Source organism: Coenobita brevimanus, chromosome 22 (genome assembly GCF_032717465.1).
Source record: "Coenobita brevimanus isolate Jiangsu-jjx chromosome 22, ASM3271746v2, whole genome shotgun sequence".
NCBI lineage: Eukaryota > Metazoa > Arthropoda > Malacostraca > Decapoda > Coenobitidae > Coenobita > Coenobita brevimanus.
The window spans coordinates 34,898,722-34,921,587 of NC_136975.1; the positions used below are offsets into that span (position 1 = coordinate 34,898,722).

The 22,866-nt window shown below is 42.4% G+C and overlaps 1 protein-coding gene across 2 annotated transcripts in view; it reads left to right on the forward strand.

Moving 5' to 3' along the window:
• The window catches only part of LOC145392516 (PAT complex subunit CCDC47), a 447,784-nt gene that overhangs the window by 370,372 nt on the left and 54,546 nt on the right, over positions 1–22,866 (forward strand). For both annotated transcript variants that reach the window (XM_080266910.1, XM_080266911.1), the window contains one exon: positions 11,045–11,179. In XM_080266910.1, coding sequence (XP_080123036.1) covers positions 11,045–11,179 — 135 coding nt within the window. The remainder of the gene's footprint in view (positions 1–11,044; positions 11,180–22,866) is intronic.

Below are 22,866 nucleotides of genomic sequence, written 5' to 3' on the forward strand. Positions count from 1 at the left end.
AAATGTTTTTGTATGCCACACTTCTATAACACCTGGCCATACTGGTGGTATGTATGTAAGTGATTGTTGTATAGTTAGTGGTAATTGTTGTCATATTTACTGTTTGATATAGTGTTTATAAATCATATGATTGGGTGGTGTGTATGCTAATGATCAGTAGGTGATATTCATTGTGCAGTAACAGCTGATGTGTTAGGGAAATGGAGTTAGTGTTTCAAGGATAATAGAGTGAGCAATAGGTGTTTGACGGGCATCTCAAGTCTCCTTGTTATTTGTGGGCAAAGTTAATAATTGAAAAATAAGCTTCAGAGAGGTACTTATTTTGTAAATTGAGGGTGAGGATACTTATATTGTGGGTGTGGGGGCAGCGCACATGTGGTGGTGGTCCCTGGTGGCTGATAATATAATGTAATGGTGTTGACAGCAATCCAGATAACCTCCCAGGTCAGTATCTTGCTTACTACCATCCACACACACACACACACACACACACACACACACACACACACACACACACACACACACACACACACACACACACACACACACACACACACACACACACACACACACACACACACACACACACACACACACCCCGCTCGCTGGTGCAGTGGTAACGTTCCCGCTTGCCAACTGGTGGACAGGAGTTTGCGCCTCGCTCAGGTTGCGAAAAGTTTCACTGACGAAGTGGGTGGTTACTGTCCCCCTTGAGCAAGGGGACGGGTGTGTGCATGTGTGAAGGTCACAGCCTTGCCCTTAGATCGGACTTATGAGCTCTCAGCTCCCTTCCGGGAGGGTAAAAGCTGACAATCACAACCATCAAGTGATCCTGACCGACCCGGTGAATTACACACACACACACACACACACACACACCATAAGAGACTGATGTGGAACCTAGAGTATAGAGGAGGACTTAAGGGGAAACTCCTGGAATGGATGAGGGACTTTTTGAGAGACAGACAAATGAGGACAGTAATAAAGGATAGGTTGTTTGGATGGAGGGAAGTAACAAGTGGAGTCCCTCAAGGCTCGGTGTTGACGCCAGTAATGTTCCTGATTTACGTAAATGATATGGTAGACGGAGTGAACAGTTATGCAAGTCTGTTTGCTGATGATGTAAAGATCTTGAGGAAGGTAGAAGTTGAGGAGGATTGTAAAATTCTGCAGAAGGATCTGGCTAGGGTACATGATTGGAGTCGGATGTGGGAAATGAAATTTAATGCAAAGAAATGTAAAGTATTGGAAATGAGTAAAAGTACCAAGAGGCCATCACAGAATTATTTGATGGGTGATGAATATATCCCAAAATCGAGAGAAGAGAAAGATTTGGGAGTGCTGGTCCAGGATAGTTTGTCGCCTGAAAAACATATTAACAAGATAGTTAGAGAGACGTATAAACTCTTGACTAACATAAGAGTAGCATTTAATTATGTGGATGAGGAGATGATGAAAAAATTGATGGTGGCCATGGTCAGCCCCAGGTTAGAATATGTAGCAGTAGTGTGGTCACCACACAAAAAGAAAGATATAAACAAGATTGAGAGAATATAAAGAACAACAACCAGTATGGTCCCCAGTCTGGCAGATCTGTCAAACAGAGAGAGGCTGGAAAAGCTGGATTTGCCTTCATTAGAGGAAAGGAGAAAGAGGGGAGACATGATTGCAGTGTTCAGGGCCATGATAGGAGTAGATAAAATTGACCGAGAAGATCTGTCTGTATGGGATAAAAGAGCAACAAGAGGATACGGAATGAAATTGAAGATGTCAAGCTGCTTGAAGGATATCAAGAAATATAGTTTTCCATATAGAAGTATAGACCTGTGAAATAGCCTGGACAAAGGGATCGTCCAGTCTAAAAACTTCATCGAGTTTAAAGCTAAATTTGACTTACTGAGAAACAGAGCTGGGATCCCATGAGCGTAGCTCATTTCCTGTATATCGCAATTAGGCATATTAGGTAAATACGTAAGTATTTAGAACGACTTAGACGAAGAGGTGGTGCAGGCAAAAAACATTCATGAGTGTAAAAGTAGATTAGATAAATGTGGATATGGAGACAGGACAACATGAGCATTGCTCAGTTCCTGTATACTACAAATAGGTAAATACACACACACACACACACACACACACACACACACACACACACACACACACACACACACCTCCCTTCCTCCCCCCTCACACTGTAATTTAAACATTTTCACATTTCCCAGGCTTTATATAGCTAATAGTTAAAAATTTCTTTCACATATGAATCGATGTCCACTTTATGATGGAATGGGTATCAATTTCTAAGAACCCACAATCATTTTTACTATGATTTTGAGACAAAAAAATGAAGCGCCTGGCACACTTCCTCTCACTACACCACCCAGAACACTACTACTACTACCACTACCACTATCACTACTACTGCTACTTCTACTATTATATAGAACCTAAATAAAAATATTGTGAACAAAATAGTTATTCACGTACTATCCATCTATCTGTCTATCTGTCTATTGCCAGACGCCTCAGTCCCGTTTGGGGTGGCCACAAACAAATCGCCTCCAAGTCGCCCTGTCCCCCGCCATTTCACTCCCCTGCTCCCAACTCACACCCCCCTCTCTCATATACCTCTCCACCCCATCCCTCCATCTCATCCTCGGCCTCCCCCTCCCTCTTTCCCCCTCCACCTCACTCACATACACTCTCTTCGTCAGTCTTTCACCCTCCATCCTCTCCACATGGCCATAATCCATCATATTCTCCACTATAACAGAATCTTTTTCCTGTGATTTGTACTTTTTCATCATAACAAATAGGTAGACAAACGAAAACTTTCATTAAAAAATAAGGCACTGACTTCATCATGAAACAAGCTTTCTGTTTCCATTATTGACATAAATATACACAGAGCAGTAAAAAAAAATATTTCTAATTACACTATAACCCACATATGTACTACTCTAACTTCAACTTATACATGCAACCCAGACTTCTACATCTCGGTCTTTGAGTGGAACTCCAAGAAACAGGTGGGGCACAGTGCCACCTGGCATTCAGCACACCACCACCTCGTCATACGGCATTGCTGTTGTCAGTGTGATGAATTGGCACAGACATAGCAATGCCAGAAGGCTTCTTTGCCTGCAGGTGTTGGAGATAGTGCTTCCAGGTAATACCTACTGAGGTAGTTCCTGCACTGCAGCCTGTCAGGCAGTTGCTGTGCACTGTGCCTCCATTTCCCAGCAGGCACTACTTTGCCATATCTCTGCAGGAGTCTGTGGATGAAATCCTTCTCAAACTGTCTGAGGGATGCACATGTCTGTGTGACGTGCTTGTAAAGAATGAAGGCATTCAGTACACAGATGTCAAGTTCATGTAAGAATGTCTTCATGTACGACTTACAGCAGCGCCTCAGACAGTCGATGGTGCCAATCTGCATACCAAATTTCTTGACATGCCGCATGTTGATGTTATAGTCGATAACTGCATCAGGCTTGAAGACTGGCTGCCTCGTTCTCTTATCAACCTTGCCTGTGGTATGCCTATGTTTACCAACTTACCTGTATGGACCACGGAGAGGACACTTACCTTTTGCTTATCGTGCCTGTGAGTACCAAGGAATTTCCCTGATTTCCAGGTCCTGCACTGCCCCCTTCACAGTGCCCTTAGGAAAGAATGGCCAGTGTTTCCTTTTTGCATGGACAGTGCCACATGATCCAATTTTCTGCTCTTGCAGGTACTTTGCAAGACTTGGCACTGTGTAGTAATTATCAGTAAACAGGATATGGTTGCCACTAAAGTACCTGTCCATGAGCATCTTCACGACTGAGCCAGAGAAGCCATCGGGGTCGTCCTTTGCTAACTTCGCATCGCCTGCTGTATACAGAATAAAATCTATCATGAAGCCAGTCTTGCAGTCACACAAAACAAAAAATTTAATTCCAAATCGATGCCTTTTTGATAGTATGTACCGTATGAAGGCAAGCCGTCTTCCCGAACAGAGCAAGCGACTTGTCGATAGCCTCTTTCTGGAATGGTCTGAAATGTGACCTAAATTTATCCTTCATCATTTCCAAAATTGAGCAAAATCTCCATAACCTATTGTTCAGATGTGGGCCTATGTTGGGAGAGAAATGGAGGTACCTGTTCCATGACATGTACTTGCCAAACAGAGATGTTGATGCAATGTCGTCCACCAACCAGTAGTCATGGATGTTGTGTTTCTTTATGTGTGGCATCAACATTTTCATTGAAAGCCAAACATACATCTCACTTACTTTTGTCAGTGTCCAGTCCTTCATTTTTGGATTTTCATGAATGTGTGAGGTTTCACCCCAGTTGCAGCAGTACTCCCTGAAAGAATTGATTTCATGCACAGTAAAATCCATCACTGTCGTGGTGAAAAAAGCAATAAAAAAATCAACAGGAGTGGATGTTGCACTACAAGGAAATTCTGGCTGCACACCTGCCAGGAACATCAGGCTGAAACCCCGTCCCTTCCTCCCAGGTGAATGTTTCCATTATTCCTACCCTTGGTCCCTGCCTTGCCTACCGTGTACGTCGCCTGCCCTGGCCCCTAGCAGGACACTGTGGTGAAGAATCTGGCGTATTATTCCTTGATGAGGTGGGTGGTGGTGATGATGATGATCTTGATGGTGATGGTAATGGTGAAAGCAGGTGATGGGCACGTGTCTGGTGGCCATAAAATGAATGTGGCTGTGCACCTGCACCTGCTTACCCAGATGTACTTGGCTGTGGTGATGAGGCAGGGTTGTATTGCAAGGCAGATGGTGAGGCAGGTTGGCTTGTCTAGGCTGATGATGAGGCAGGTTGGTTTGTCGAGGCAGATGGTGAGGCAGGTTGGCTTGTTAAGGCAGGTGGTAAGGTAGGGCAGTGTGGCGAGGCAGGCCGGCTTGGCGAGGCGCGTGGTAAGGTAGGCTGGCATGGTGCGGCATGTGGTGACGCAGGCTGGCATGGCGAGGCACATGGTGAGACAGGCCAGCATGGTGAGACACATGGTGAGGCAGGCTGGTGTAGTGAGGTACATGGTGAGGCAGGCCGAAGTGGCGAGGCACATGTTGAGGCAGGCTGGCATGGCAAGGCACGTGGTGAGGTGGGCCGGCATGGCAAAGTATGTGGTGATGTGGGTTGGCGTGGCAAGGCACATGGTGAGGCAGGCTGGCATGGCGATGCACATGGTGAAGCAGGCTGGCATGACGAGTCACGTGCTGAAGCAGGCCAGCATGGCGAGGCACATGGTGGGGCAAGCCAGCGTGGCGAGGCACGTGCTGAGGCCGGTCGAGAAGCAGGATGAGTGACAGGTCGAGTGGTAGGTAGAGTGGTTAATGGAGAGGCTAGTGTAGTGGCAGGTCGAGTGGAAAATTTCGTGGTAGGACGTGAGTCACACGCTGGTGCGAGGCTTGCCCTACAGCTAGTCCTTTTCCTTCCTTCCTCTTCCACTCCCTACCTCCTCTTCCATCTCCTCAACTGTGCCAATATCCCCCTCTCTAGGATCATCAGTATCCTGTGTGTGTGTGTGTGTGTGTGTGTGTGTGTGTGTGTGTGTGTGTGTGTGTGTGTGTGTGTGTGTGTGTAACTTTCCACAACTGTGGAGTTTCCCAGGCATCATATTGTGCTGTGTGTGAAACCCCGGGTAGAATGTGCATCACTGTTTCTTCTAGATTGAGCTTAGGCACGACTTTCTTCCAACCCCTATATTACATATTAACAATATATACATTACTAGCTATTGTGTGTTATGATATTTTAGTGTCCTGACACCTGTTCTTGTACAGATAGAAAGCTTAATCTAAGTTTAGTGTACCAATGGTTGTGGAAGGTGAAAATAAGCCACATCAAGAAAAAAACGTGGGTCAAACCTTTCGGTTTGCAAAGGCTTCAGGAGGAAGCATTCCCTTAGATCCATTGACAAGATGAGATGATACTTGGTCAGCCCCTCCTTCTGGTCATCTTGCAAGACCCACTTGGTGTCATCCAGTGCAACTTCAGGGTCAGTGTAAGATGCAGTGGGTTGGACACAGGACTATTAACAGACTATCTCCCACTTCTGAGCATATCATGTTACTTGTCCCTGGCATCTTTGCACACTAACACATTTAGGGGTTAGTGGATACTATCAAATTGCGCTTGGTGACGGGTTGCGCAAGTACACTGCTTTCTCTACAAATACAGGGCATTATCAATTTAAAAGAATGCTGATGGAGTTAAGGACAGTGCCAGGCACATTCCAATGATTAACCCCTCTGTTGTTGCCAGCGTCGAATGACATTTACATTTAGCTTAGAGGTGGCCACCGGCGTCATTTGAGCACAGCCTATGAAAAACAGTGAAAATTTTGGAGAAGTGAACGAACATTCTGAATGTCTTCAGACTAACCTACGCTAGACTCCCATACACCCCACACGTCAGTACACCGCGCACTTCCGTGATGAGTGGACATCCGAGTTCCGCCTCTCTCTTGGCCCCTACCCCCACCCAGCACCGCCCTCTCTGGCCCTGTAGGCCATTCACCAGTCATGAGATCAGGTCGGAGCTGTTTCCTTGTGGAGGGGAAAGCAATGAGGACTGAATTGGGTCTGACCTGGAGGTGGGGAGTAGTGAGGAGAGTGGTGATGAGTGGTATCACTCTCCCACTACTGGGGAGGACGACAGCGACATCTCTGTGGAGAGTGATGAGAAGCCACCACCACGTTGCCGTACAGCTCCACCACTAACGAAGAGGAGACGGACGGTACTGAAGCTTCTCTTCACCGAGGGAGAGGAGAGGGAGGAAGAGAAGCCTGGAGTGCAGGTGCACTCGGACCGCATCGCCTTGCCACATCACGCCATCGCAATCACAACCTCACCAACCCGCACAACCTGTTGCTTCGCCTCACCACTTCCTACTACTTCACAAGCCACTTCACCACCCCCCACCACTGCCCTTGCTACTCCTTCACCCACCACCACCTCCTGGGCCACCTCACTACCCACCACTTCTATATCCTACGAAGTAGGATATAGAAGTGTAAGATAGTGGTATTGTGTAATGTAGATTATGTTTTGTAAGTGACTTTTGTACAAAGACTGTGTTCCCCAGACAGTGACTTATCTATGTTGACTTTTGACCTGCTAGGGGAGGGCAGGGATGGGTAAAGGTTCCCTTGCACTGACTCCCTTCATCGCATCATGCACTGGAGGTGAGTAATTCTGCTCTGTTTTTATTTCTTAGATGCCAGCCCTCCATCTATTTCCTTATATGCTTATTACAGTCTTTTTGTCCTACATAGAGTGGTAATCATTGCAGGTTCTGTTTGTAATGTATGCAAATAGGCATAGGGTATGGAAAATGCTGTCTTACAAGGCAACCATGTGATATTCCGATTTTATCGTATTTTGACCGTGTGAAGTTAGCCCCAACAAATGTCTAGCCCCTTCCACCCTACCCTGCCAGCCTTGCCAGTATCAGTGTATGTTCCTGTATTGTTATCCATGTATTTTTTCCTGTTTATGACTCTGAACTACATGCAATCTTTGCAGAATCACGTAGAAAGCAATATAATTGTGCATAGGACATGAGTATGATATCGCACACAGTTACTGTGTGATACTCCGAGTATATCTTTTTCTGACCGTGTAAAGTGTTGGGAAACAGCCAGGTTTACTCTTTTCCCTTACCCAGGCAGAAAGTATCATACTTTCTCACACTCATGACAGACAGACAGCACTTCGTAAGATGGGAGTGAACTGATAAGGGTGGTCCGGGGTGGTGGCCTACCTAGGGAAATTCTATTACTACCAACGTGAGCCTCTTGAAACAGCTATATATAGCAGTGAAATGATTGGCAGGAAATCTAGACAATACATTATAAATTAGGTAGTTCCAGGTGAATGTAAATATCACTTAGGCTTCTCCCTTCCCTCCTTATATGTATATTTATTACGAAAATAGATTATACGGCATATTTCAAGGGGAAATAAACAGCGAAAATTAGCGAACGAGTGCACGTGAGGTGTTGTCAGGTGATAATTAGCCAATTCCAGGTGTATGGCACTCTCACTTACCTTATTTCTTTCTTGTATATATTATTTGGTATAAGAATAGGGCATAGGGCTTATTTCAATGGATAAAATCAGTGGAAAATTCCAGGGAAGATTTACTTAGCATAGCACGGCCGGGCAGGCGAGAGGATAGGGTAATGGAGGGGGGGTAGGGAGGGGAGTCAAGAACGGGGAGAAATGGCTAAATTGTTAACAATGGATGGGAGTACAGATGAGATTAGGAGTGCTGACTAGTGTTGGACATTGGCAGTACTGATAGATGATACAAGCCCCCACTTGGAAGCCCGGGTGAATTCAAAATAACACAATCACAAAAGCAACGCCCCGTGGTATGATCCCTTGCTCCCAAGCGTCACGAAAGTGACGCCCCGCGGTTAAGGGGTTAAGCATGACTTTCTTCCAACCTCTATATTACGTATTAACAATATATACGTTACTAGATATTATTAGTGTGTTATGATATTTTAGTGTCCTGACACAGGTAAGCAACGGAGGTCTGTTACATACCCGTCAGTCAGCTCCTTCAAACCTTTATCTTGGATGCCACACCCTGCAGTGGGTCACATTTCCAAGAATTTTCAGTCAACTCTTACTTGTTTCCACTGGGGTGAATATGGGACAGCTCCTCGAGGAGAGAGAGACCCTTCAAGCTGAGATACCTGCAGTAGCTCTCACCCCCAGAATTTCAAGTTCCCCCCCCCCCCTTAGCCTGATAGGGGATGTCTAAACACAATCCAAAGACACATAATTCTGGCCAAAAGCATCTTTGGCCAAATCCATTGCCAAAAATGGAGTATTATGGTCTTGAATTGAACGATGTCCTCTGTGCTAACCAGTAAAGGGGATAAGGGTCTGAAATCAGATATTAATGGCTCATCTCCAATCCTCTCCAATGAGGAGTACTGGAGATAACTCACTAAACAGCTTTCTAGTCATGCCTCTTCTCAGTTCCCCACTTCACTTTTCTGTGACCCAAGAATGTTTACATCATATAAAGCCCCCTTTCTTACAGCCCAAGCTGCATGAGTGAGTTTTTGAATTGTTTGTACTGACCAGAAATTAGTCACTAAGTTTTTCCTTGATTTGACATCAGTAACCATTTTCTCGTCATGGAGAGTAATCAGGAAAAATGAATGTGGGCCGTTTAGACTAAAATCATGGAAGATTTCAGTTCAGATCTGTTGTCTAGTTCTATGTAGTCACCATTCTGCTTGTACAGATCAAACATTATTCAGTTTTTAAATTAATCAACCACAAGTGATTCCAATGCTCCTTGTGTTTAGCCAAACTCTTAAGAAATCTTGTTTACCAGTCCAGATCTCTAAACTGTGATGTTTTGTAATAGAGATAGCTGACTTCACTTTTGTTTCCAAGGCCCATAATGTCAGGAAGTTGCTTTATTTATTTATTCCCTAACTTATTTCCCTTACGATGGTTTAATTTGGGGGGGGGGGCCTCAGCCTATACAGCACTTCCTTGAAGTTTTATTAATTAATTACCTGTAGATTGAGCCAGTGTAGTTTTATATCCAAGGGGTGGTTGGGGTTATTTCTCACAATGCCACTCAGGGATGAGTGAGACTGGTCACTTTCATTACAAATGTCAGGACCAACTTGCCTAGCCCCGGGCTCCTACACTCCTCATGGGGCAACATAGGATTGGATGATGGATGATTGGATGGAATTTATTTTATTTACAGCCACAAGTTTCAGTTCCCTTACATGAGGTTCAGGGTCTATCCACCGATAAGGATGTTTTATTCTGTGCACACTGGGTGATTTTTAACCCAACCAGATTTAATTTTTAATTTTTCAACAAACTCAGATGTCTCAGTTTTATTTTGTTAACCTGTGCAAGCTGTTATGATAAACAATGCAACCAGTCATTTTGACTACTCAACACATTGGTTTTATAGATTCACTCAAATTACATTGTTAATTCAGGGAAATAAAGACGTAGTGTATAAAGAAAAATTATTTACTTGACCATTACCATGCAGAATGGTAACCATATAACCAAATTATGATGCCTGGTGGTTAGTGGGTAATTAAGGCACTCCAATCGGATTGAACTGGTGCAGGTTGATATCCAAGGGATGGTTGGGGTTTATTGCTCCTGTAATGCCACCTAGGGATGAGTGAGGCTGTTCACTCTCATCTTAGATGTCTTAATATGCCTAGCCCCAGGCTCCTATGTTCCACATGGGGCAACACAGGATTAGTCATCTTTAGTTTATCTTTCTTTTCATGAGTAACAGATGGCTTGAGATGGTTGATATTGTTAGTCTTTACATCTTGAAATTTACAGAGCCACACTGTCCTGGTCTTGGAACTCAGGTACTTCTTCCTGCTATCTCCTTCAGTGGGGGATGAAAGACATTATGGGGGTTGGAGGAAATTGTCACTTGAAAGAAGTATTTTTGTGTATTTTTCTTCATAGTGCTATGTAAGCCTCCTCCTGCAGATGAATTTATTGCATTAAGAGACACTGTGCCAGTTGTGGCAAGTAAATTAGGAAGTCATAGAATAAAACCCTCAATTTGTTAACTGAAAGAGTACTGCATAGTGACATTTTACTCCCCTCTTTGATTTTTGGTCCCCCTTAGAGTCTACAGTACATGCTCTTTTCATTGCTCTGCATACCTTTTACATAATTAAAAGAAACAGTATGTTGCAGAAACAAGTGAGCAACCCTAACTTCTCCCAGTATGTGACTAGATCAGATCTGAATCCACCATTCTCAAGTGGTTTCATGCTTTCTCTTGGCATATTGCTGAGGAGGACCTCCAGCAACTACGAAAGTGATCTGTCTGTTCTAAAAATTGAAGGATCAGAGTTGCATGGTGAACCCAGAAACCATAAGAGGGATTTCAGCAGGACCTAGTTACTTTATAGTAGAGTATTGCATATAGTATGGGAAACAAAATAACAAGTTAGTGTTTATTGTCAGTTCTGTACCTCCTAATCTATGTGTATTTGTGCAGGGGAAGACCAAAGCTGAGAAGAATCGATCCCGTGTAGAGGAAGTATTCCTTAAGGCAACTCATGCAGCCCGAGCAGAAATGGCCCAGGCTAAAAGGGAGGAACGCAAAAGAATGGAGCGTGAGAAGATGCTTCAGGTCAGTACAGTTACATGTCTCATCCATATTAAAATAGACATCTGTTAACCCAGTGAATTTTTTTTTTTTTTTTTTTTTTTTTTTCCTGTAATAGCTTCTTTCAGTTGATATTAATCCACAGACTGGAGATTTTTTGAGATGCACAGTATAGAGGTAACCCTAACAACCCTTTTACTCTTAGGGTTGGGTAAAGCTGTCTGGTGGTGACCCTGTTAAGATGAAAAATTTGTCATTGGAGGGAAGGGATTAATGACAGTATTTGCTGAGAGTTCCCTTGTTTCATTATACTCTTCAGCTTTCTTATGAAGGGATGAGTTTGGCAGGCTAGTAACGGTTGATTTCTTATTTTTGCCTACTGTAAACAGTAATTTTAGTTACATACAGAAAAGGACACCTCTTTAAGACAACAATTAAATATTTTGAGTGTTGAGAATGTATGAAAATTACCGTATTTTTGGGCATAAAAGGTGCCCCCCCCCCCCAAATGTCCCAGAAAATCATCCTGTGCCTTATATGCTATAGGTCAGGCTTTGGGTAGGGCTACCGGTACCATAAAAGAACTCCAAACACCTTCTTGACAAGTGTTTCACATATTTCTTTAGAATGATTAGCAACAAATTATTATAAATTACAAATATAGTTAGACACATGTAATTATAGTAATAAATTACAAATATAGTTACTCAGTACGTAATAGGCAAACCTGTGTCCACAGCAATTGTGTACTGTTGTTTGTTTACATCAGAGGACAGTGTGCCAATTTAGCATTTCTCTTGCTAGATCTAGAGATTCACTTCTATTTAGTGGCAATATGTCACATCTAGCTATTAAAAATCTACCAGTATTCTGGAGATTTTATGCAGTTTTGGTGATATGATAGAAATTTTAGTACTTTTTCTAGCAATTTTCTGGAGTTTTTATGTACTTAGTGACTTTTAGTGGTTTTTGAGTACCAGTCTAGCAGTGTTTGCTAAGATAGATTTGGCAACTCAGCACAGCTTGGGTCGCCATGTTTGTTTACAAGTGATCTCAGTGATGCAGTGTGGAGTGGAGATTGATAATGGTGATGATTGATAATTTTATTGTTGGTTGATAATGGTTAGAATTATTAACGATGGCCAATACTGGTGATGGTGGAGGTCAGTTGTCATATTTGGTAGCTTTAAGATAAGTACTGTAACTTAGCCTACCATGGTAGCTTACCAAAGGGTGTCAGTGTAAATTTTAATGATTCCTGTACATGAAAATTTTATAACCAGCATATGAATTGTTATGTAGTGATATGTAAGTGAGCCAAGTGCCGAAAGTTTGGGACTTTCAGCCAGGGGGTCAGGGGTTAGCTGTATTTTTTTTATTTTTCCCAGATTGGGCCTACCAAAATTAGGGTGCGTCTTATATGCCCAAAAATATGGTACTTGTGTTTTATTTGTTCTGATTTTTAATTATCTATATTTTTCTTCGTTTATGTGTCCCAAGATACCAGGTACTGTGTATGAGGATGGCATGTTCATGTCATATTCTTGTTTGCATTATTGTTCATCAGGTTAGAAAACTTTGAAACTCATTTACAAGCCCATACATTGCCCATATTTAAAGGATGAATTACCCACAGCCATCACAGCTGTCATTACTTATCTTCATCGGTAGATAGGCGGCCTGTTGTCCTAATGGACCCAGAATCGAATCCCAGCTGGGGCAGGAAACAGTTTGAGGATATGAATTTCATAAAAGCAGATTTTACTGATCTACTAGAAGACCCACTGACATTTCGTAAAAATACCCCTGCTAATACCAGTTCACCAGTCCTGTATGAGACAGCCTTAGCGTGTATTCATTATGGACGGTGGGTATTAGCACCGAAGTGGTGATATGTGGAGGTGTATAGGAAGACTACTGGGCCTTGGCATAGGCACTGAAACCTTTGTCCAGAGTCAGACAGGAAAAAAGAAAAAAAATCAAACTTTTTACAAGAAATCTGTGATGCTACACCATCCCACTACCAGCGCCACCGTTATTGTATTATCCTCTTTACAGGTATTCCCATCTTGCCCTGTCCTACTTCGCCACTCAGCATCATCTTAGCTCCATCATACTTACTCCTGTTTGCCCACCCCACCCTTTAACCCTTAAAAGACGGCATTGGAATGTTTTGACACGCTCAGGACTGGCATAATCGGCAGATGTGATATTTACCTATTTGTATTTACCTATTTGTAGTATACAGGAATTGAGCAATTCTCGTGTTGTCCTGTCTCCATATCCACATTTATCAAGTATACCTTTACACACATGAATGTTTTTTTCATGCACCACCTCTTTGTCTAAGTCGTTCCAAATATTTAAGTATTTACCTAATATACCTAATTGTGATATACACGGAATGTACTATGCTCGTGGGTTTCCGTCCCTGTTTCTCAATAAGTCGAATTTAACTTTAAACTCGTTTAAGTTTCTAGACTGGACGATCTCTTTGTCCAGGCTATTCCATAAGTCTATACTTCTGTAAGGAAAGCTATATTTCTTGATATCCTTCAAGCAGCTTGACTTTTTCAATTTCATTCCATGTCCTCTTGTTGCTCTCTTATCCCATACAAACAGATCTTCTTTGTCAATTTTATCTACTCCCACCATGGTCCTGAACACCGCAATCATGTCTCCCCTCTTTCTCCTTTCCTCTAACGAAGGCAAATCCAGTTTTTCCAGCCTCTCTCTGTATGATAGGTCTGTCAGACTGGGGACCATCTTGGTTGCTGTTCTTTGTATTCTCTCAATCTTGTTTATATCTTTCTTTTTGTGTGGGGACCACACTACCGCTGCATATTCTAACCTGGGGCGGATCATGGCCACTATCAATTTTTTCATCATTTCCTCATCCATATAATGAAATGCTACTCTTATGTTAGTCAAGAGTTTATAAGTCTCTCCAACTATCTTGTTAATGTGCTTTTCTGGTGACAAACTATCTTGGACCAGCACTCCCAAATCTTTCTCTTCTCTCCTTTTTGTGATTAATTCATTACCCAAAAAATAATTCAGTGATGGTCTCCTGGTACTTTTACCCATTTCCAATATTTTACATTTCTTTACATTAAATTTCATTTCCCACGTCCGGCTCCAATTGTGTATCCTATTCAAATCCTCCTGCAGCATTTTACAATCCTCCTCAACCTCTATCTTCCTCAAGATCTTTACATCATCAGCAAACAGACTTGCATAACCATATCATTTACGTAAATCAGGAACATTACTGGCACCAACACTGAGCCTTGAGGGACTCCACTTGTTACTTCCCTCCATCCAGACATCTTTTCCTTTATTACTGTCCTCATTTGTCTGTCTCTCAAAAAGTCTCTCATCCATTCCAGAAGTTTCCCCTTTAGTCCTCCTATATATTCTAGTTTCCACATTAGTCTCTTATGAGGTACCTTGTCAAAGGCCTTCTCTAAGTCTAAGTACACACAATCCACCCAACCATCTCTCTCCTGTACCACATCAATCGCTCTTGAGTAAAAGCTCAATAAGTTAGAAACACATGACCTTCCACTTCTGAATCCAAACTGACATTCAGCCAAAATATTCATCTCTTCCAGATATTTTATCCATCTGTCTTTCAGGATTGTCTCACACAATTTTGCGACCATGCTGGTTAGAGACACTGGTCTATAATTCGGGGGTTCTTCCCTGTTTCCTCCCTTGTAAATTGGTACCACATTTGCCCTCTTCCATTCTTTTGGCACTTTCCCCTCTTCCAGTGAGCATACAATTAAGCTGTGAATTTTATCCGCCAGTTGTTCTCTGCATTCCTTCAGTACCCAATTAGAAATTCCATCAGGTCCTGGGGCTTTCCTTACATCTTGAGTTTCCAGTAATTTATACACTTCCTGTACCTCCACTTTTATATCTTTCATCACCGGGGGTTGTGGGGTGGTGCAGGGATGGGGACTGGGTGCATGGGGGAGGTTGGGGGTAGGGTGGGGATGGGATGGTGATGGGTGGGGGTGGTAAGTGGGGAGTGGGGAGGATGGTGGGGGTGGGGTTGTTTGGGGGTTGTGGAGGGGTGTGGAGGTGGGGAGTTGAGGAGGGTAGGGGACTGGGGTGGTGGGGGTAGGGGGTTGGCAGTAGCTGGTGGGGGATATTGGTGGGTAGTGGGTGGTAGGGGGATGGTGGTGGGTAGTGGGGGGTGATGGGGGAGTGGTGGTTAGGGGGGGCATGGAGGATTGGGGTGGGGGTGGGGAGGGTAGCAGTGGTGGGATTGTGGGGGATAGGGGATGGTGGGGGGTATTGGGGGGATGGTGGGAGGAGATGGGGGTTTGGGGGTGGGGTGGTAGTGGGTGGTGGGGGGAGGGTTAAGGGTCAGGGTGGGGGGGGTGAGGCTGGGGGCAGGTGGGGTGTGGGGTGTGGGTGTGGTGGTAGGGGGTGAGGTGGGTTTGGGGGGGTGAGGGGGGCATGACCGCATATGTGGACACCTGTCTTTTTGGCCCTAGTACCCTTGGACAGCATATGCAGACACCCATCTTTTAGGGGTTAATGTTCCTCACCTTTCAGGTACACCTTATGGGTTGTCTGCAACACCCACATTTACAGAGGTAACATTCCTTCACATGCTCCACTAGTCACTACCATCCCAGCTCTGTCCACTCCATCCACCTTACCTCTTTCTGCCCTTATATGCTGAACTCTTGACGCAAGATGGATTCATAAAGTATTCAGAAAGGGTTTTGACCCAGCAAGTGTAATTATCTTATCAATACTGAGAAAAAAAAAAAAAACATTTTCTGGGCTATAACTGAGTTTCAAAATGTATCTTATGTTGTGATAAGTTGTATCTGTCGGTACTGGTACTGAATGTGATAGTCCATATGTAGTTTGACTCCTTCTCAGGAATGTACTGTTATAGACAACTGAAAGTATAGTAATCTCTTTAAGGCCCAGACACCCAAGTCCCAGACATTTTGGGCTTGGGTAAAAAAAAAAAAAAATATATGTATTCATCCCGACTCAAAATTTGCTGTGCAGTGACAAACAGCTGTGTTTTGGTGCGTAGTTCCGGTGACGTCCGCTAGAGCACCCCTGCATCCTCCCCACTTCCTGCCTACCTACCGTCGTGACTGCATGCTCGTCGCCATGGCTGCCCATGTGTTCGCTTTTGTGGTGGACAGTGAATAAACTGCAATACCTCACCACTAGACCACATGGGAATTTACAGTGTTGTGCAGTGTTAAGAAACTAGAATTCAGAGTGCAAAGGATTAAGTGCAGAGTGCAACACTGGTGTGTTCCTACTGGCATGGCTCAAGTAAGAACAAAATGTGCAGTGTTAAACAATTATAATTCACAGTGCAAAGGATTAAGTGCAGCGCAACACTTGATTACCATACGTGCTTCAAGTTCACCATCACCACTGTCAGAGCCATAGAGGAGGCAGGTTAATCTTCGTGACAGTCACGGACATGTCGTAAGTACCCTGTACATTGCTGAATATTTTTCGTACTCCTGATTTCTCATTCTCTGGCTCCTTTTCATTTATTTTATGGTTTCTGTCCCTTATTTCTTTGAATAGGGTCTTAAATAGGTGCTGTGCATGTCCAGTTGGAGTTGTTTAGGTGGCTTTCAAAGATACGTTGGGTTTGGGTCTATAAGTACCTGTCCAGGGGTATTTTTCCCAAGTCTTGGACAAAACCAAGTCTCGGACATGCTTTTGGCTCTATTACGTCAGATCTTGGAATGATTACTGTACTACCGTCTATCTATGTTGATTGTACTGTATTTGGCAATCCTCTGGTAGTAAGACATAGAAGTTATGATTAAACTTCTTATTAGTTGGTGTTTTTTACTGGGTGATATGTACATTTTTCCATATTTTTGCGCAAAAATCAATTATAAAGAATTAACGCTACCAGCCTAACAGTGGGAGTGTGTTAGGTTCGGTTGTCCACAATTATACATGTACTGAGGGAGGTGGAAGGGGCAGCAATGCAGGGAATGTACAGTAAAAGTCCAATATTTCTTCATCCAATTCCCTGGCAAATCTGACATTTCAGCAGTTTTGAGAAATAGTCCCATTTACGAAAATCTCCGATTGTTCGGCAGATTCTCCGATTTTTTTCGTCAGTCTTGAAATTCTCCATGAGGCTCGCCAGCTAGCTACCCGCCTTTACCCTCCTTAGTGAGTGAGATAGTGAAAGTGATGGAACGAGTCTACCACTGCCATGAAGCTCAGAGGCTAGCTCTTTCTCCTATAGCATAAAGAGAGGACAAACATGTAGTGAGTCTAGCATGGGAAAGAGAATCTGTTTCGCCATTCTTCCGCCATTCTTCCGAGTTGTTGCCGTGCTGCTGCCGACTTCTCTTGATTCTTCTGTGTGCTTTGTGAACTTCGTACCGAAATACCTCTGAAATTACTATTCGAGTGTGCTGTAAGCACCGTAACATCAGACAGGAGCTTTGTAACACCTGAGTGGACCAGCCGTGTGTATAAACATCTTCTGCGTGCTTTGAAAATGGCCTCCACGTGTGGAAAGTTAACTGGTGTTAGCAAGAAGCGTACACATAAGATGTGGACTTCTTCCAGCAGTAGCAGACTCCAATCAACCCCTTCTATTGTACATATGCAAATAAGGAACCTACTATAAGTTTAGGTAAGTGCATGTGAACTTGTAGGCCTACTGTACCATTACATTTATATACAGTATGTTCACTAATTTCTTTATTTTTCATATTCATGTATAGTACTGTATTCATTACAGTATTGTACAGTATCAAACAGTATACAGTACTCTTTCCAAACACATTTGTAATGATATGAGTAATGATGATAGTGTTCACCGAAACATATAAGGTACTGAGTGGGTAGGGTTTTCGATAATTCGGCAATTTTGATATTTCGGCACTTGCCTGGTCCCATAGATGCCGAAAAATCGGACTTCTACTGTACTGTATATGTATATTTTGGGGCTTCATGCCACTTTTTGAAACGATGGTTCCAATTTTGGTCAAGAGCTAGGCTCACTCATGCTCCTAAGTTTTTGCCTCACACCAACATCCCCGGTCACCCTGGAGCCATAGGAGAGGCAGCTTGTGTTGCTAATTGTATTATTGGCATTTTCTGGGACAGTGAAATTAGAAATACAATAAACCCTCTCTATTTTGGATCCCTGTAACTTAGATATCGGATAAATTGGATCTTTTCCTACTCCAGACAGATAATTTCAATTCAGATAGAAATCCGATTTAAGCAACACAGGTACAGTACAGTCTTCATGCTACACAAGATAGGTTATGCAGAACCTCATGCAAAATCAGTTTCTCGCTAAAACGTGACATATATTAACGTGTAAAATAGGGGGTTAGGTTCTAGGAGCCCCGTATTTTTCGTTAAAAATATTTTTAAGGATAGGTTATTACAAATATGTCTGCAGTAAGACACCCAAGACAATGTGTTTACATACGATCTCGCTGACTGGACACATCAGTGCATTCTAACCTAACTTAACCAACTAGTTTTGCCCCCTGATACTCCCTATAAAAATTTTAACTACCAAGGGTTGCTACTAAGGCTCTTGAAAGTCCTCATTACCAATCAAGCAAAAACTTCTGACCTAACCAACACGTCAATAATGGCTGGCCAGCATCGCGCATATTTTGCCAGGAATCACTTTCGGCACACTTTAAAAAAAAAAAAAAAAAAAAAAAAAAAAAAAAAAAGTGAAATTGTTTTTGAAAGTCATTAGTCATCAAAAATAAAGGAGAAAAGAACTATACTGAAGTCGTCAGCCTGGAATGATTGCGTACTTCTCATTTTTCAGATACATATGAATGCAGTAACTGCGAATAATACACGTCAGCCAAGCATTATAATTTGTGTGACAGTATAATTCACAAGAACTGAACTCACATAATTATCTTACCTAACAATTTACGTCAACACATAGTGTCTTCGGTGACCGTAAGAGCCGAATTTTCTTGACCAAAGACTGTCAGTTCATAACAGAGGTCAGGCACAAAGCCTTTTTTCTTCTGCTTCTTCTTCACACTTGTTGCATGAAAGATGAAAACTTGATTTTTATTGCTCCTTCATCATTAACTTATTTTTCCAACAAAGAAACTATCCACATCTTAAACACATCCGACTCATTTTATCTGTCTAATCGTTTGCATTTAAACTCGTACACCACACGTCACTTCTTCCAACAATTTTATATTTTCCTTTGGAATAAATGCTTATCTTGTGTTCATAGCACGTTCAGAGTGCTTAGGCCTAACTAAAGTTAGTTCGGAACCATGTGCTCAGAGTTCTGAGAGGAAATGAGGAGCAAGGAAATAAGCAAATAAACTCTTCTCATCACAGCAACCATCCACACAACACTGAGGCAGGCAGTGGCAGGTGGTTTGGGACATGGGTCATGTGGGTCGGGTTGGGTCGAAGAAGCCAATCAGCGACCGACAAAATCATAACACAAGAATTGTAAACAAACGCAGTCTTCTGGAATCCAATACCTAAATGCACCCTTTTCCTACACAGATTGTTGTTTTTTTTTGTCTTAAATTGCAACTCTACTGTACTGTAGTATTGTGTTGCAAGACTTCAGTTTCAAGGTTTGACACTATTTTATTTATTTTATCGTGCATTATTTTAGCATAAAGTAATAAAATACTTACTGTTCAGTTTTTGTGAAAAAGGCATGTTTTAGTGAGCGTCGGTGTGCTTTGGGGACAGGAACAGGCATGAGCTTGATCATTTGGATTTTTGGATTTTTCAACATGAGGTTCCCCCAATTAATCCGAATTTGAAAGGGTTTACTGTACTTGAGGAATGAGTGTAGTCTAAATATTTACACCTGATGATATATATTGTTGATTGATAGATAAAATATGTCAGATTATCATATGATTGTCCTTTGATAATCAGTAAGTAGATTTGAATGTCTGGTGATTTTCGCAATGCAAGGGGCAAATACAGAGCTGGTAAATCTAAATATTTACACCTGATTATATATATTGTAGATTGATAGATAAAATGTCAGATTATCGTATGATTGTCCGTTGATAATCAGTAAGTAGATTTGGATGTCTGGTGAATTTTGCAATGCAAATTGGCAGATACACAGCTGGTAAATACTTGCGCCTTATGACGAAATAGTTTATGTAAGCAGTGTATTACCTGTGTTGTTAAACCATCACAGAATCCACTATAAATGTATATATTCTGGCATCTGATAGTGTTATGGAGCATTGCAAATGATTTTTAGGCTATCATGTAGTTAAATTATGGCTCTGTAGGAGCTCTATGGGCCTCTAGGGGTTACATTAGGGGGTGGGTCACACTACACTGGAAATTTGGTTCTCATGGGTGTTCGTGTTTCGTAACCTCCATGAGAAACAAGGAATGACTGTCTGTTCTAGTTAGCAGGAAGATGATAAAGCTTTAGTCATGGTGCTTGACTCTGAGGTTGTCATTATCATACCCTGGCAACCTATCATTCAAAATGTGTCCGATTTTGTATTATATTATACATAAATCATATTATTATGCATGAATATGGGTGTAGCAGAGAGGAAAAGTTTGAATGTAATGGAGATGAGGTGTCTGAGGAGTATGTGTGGAGTGACGCGTATGGATCGAGTGCGGAATGATGAAGTGCGAAGGAGAACTGGAGTTGTTCAGGAGATGGCTGGTAGAGTTGAGCAGAGGGTGTTGTGATGGTTTGGGCATATGGAGAGAATGGATAATGAGCGATTGGTGAAAAAGGTAACTAGATCTGATGTGAGAGGTGTAAGGCTGAGAGGGAGACCACGAATAGGATGGATGGACAGTGTGAAGAGAGCGCTGGATGCGAGAGGGATGTCTGTTGAGCGAGGAAGAGTGGCTGTGCGTGACAGAAATAAATGGAGAGAAATTGTTAATGAATAAGTGATGACGCAGCCGTGAGGGGATATTCTCCCGCATTTGGTCTGATCAGCTATTTCAGGTCAGGTGTGGGTAAGGGGATGAGTCTGTTATGATGTGGCAGGGGTAAACCAGCTCTGCTGTCGGGCCCTGCTGCGGATGTCACTGATTGCATTGCGCAGTTGACCTTTGTGCGGTGTGGTGCGGTGAGGATCTGTCCGTTCTCCCCTTTGGGGCTAAGATGCGAATGAATGTGTTTGAATGGATGAGTAACTGGGGAGTGTGTCGTCCTGTCTCGGCTACCTCCCTTTCCTTGGGGGAAGCAGCCTAGGTATATAGATAGATATTATACACGAATATTATTATACACGAACATATTATACTCGAATCATATGCGTCTCATATTATACACAAAATCAGGCACAGTTTTGAATGGTAGGTTGCCAGTGCACGATAACCACAACCTCAGAGTTGCATGCAGCGACTATAATTAGGGATGCAAAAGTTATGCATGGCAAGGATTGTGTCACAGTGCATACTTTTAGTCTGGTTTGAGCATAGGAAATCCATCGTGGAGAATAATTTTGCAAGTCAAAAAAAAAAAAAAAAAAGGGGGGGGGGGAGTGAAAGTTTTGCAAAATGAGTTACTGAAAATGACCATTAACCCTTTGAGATTCAAATGACGATTTTGATAGTCATTTCAAATCCAACCTCAGAGATTCCGATGATGCTTTTAATTGTCATTTTAAGAAACTTTTGTAAAATATTCACCATAAATCGCATTTACGCATCATAAAGAAACTCGAGCATGACGTCATGGAATGGTTGTGCTATGTGTGGCAGGTACTGCACTGCTGGTCTGGCTCATGGCTTTGTTTCTTTATCACTCTATTCTTGGTAAATATTTTTCTACAGCAAGGTATAAAATTTTTGTTTTTTCCTAACTTTAACTCATCACTTTGACTTTATTTTCTTTGTTTTCCCTTTTTCAACATACTGTACTGTGATGAAATACAATTATTCCGCTTCAGAAGAACACATCAACCAGCATCCTGTCATAAAAAGTGTATTTACACTGACCGATCAAAGAAAAAAATCGCGAAGTGAATATGATGCCTAGACTAAAATAAAATTGTGCGTCTCTTTTCTTTCGCTTTACCGCGCAATAAAATGCAAAAATTACAATAACCTATACAGTATATCATTTTAAAGGTAATTTACTGTAGTTTTGCATGGTTTAAACCAGATTTACATATCTTTATAATTTTTTTTTACCGAATATTTTTCTGTGGCAAGGTATAAGATTTTTGCTTTTCGCCTAACTTCAGCTCGTCGTTTTGACATTTTATTTTCTTAGTTCTCCTTTTTTTAACATACTTCGATAAAGTACAACTATTCAGCTTTAAAATGACACCAAAACCAACATTCTATCATGAAATGTATTTACACAGAACGATCAAAGAAAAATATCGGACCACGAAGATGTGGGTCAGCGTGAGTGGCTGACTCTGGCACAGACATAATCTGCACGGCCCAGAAACCTGATAGGGCTAAGAGCAATTTACATTGTCGTGTTGATACATTCTGAGGCTGTTTAAGGTAGTCTGCTAAAGTGCACAGATATAGCTTGTGTATGGGTGAAAGGAACCCTCCTACTTAAATAGATTTGATGGTGGAATGATGAAATAGCAGTTGTTTGGAAAAGAGGTTGCAAAAAATGTGGAGATAAAGAATTATACCTGACAGGCAGCCAAGTGGAGGGCCAGGACTGAGAGATGTTGGGCAAAGACTAGAGCACAGAA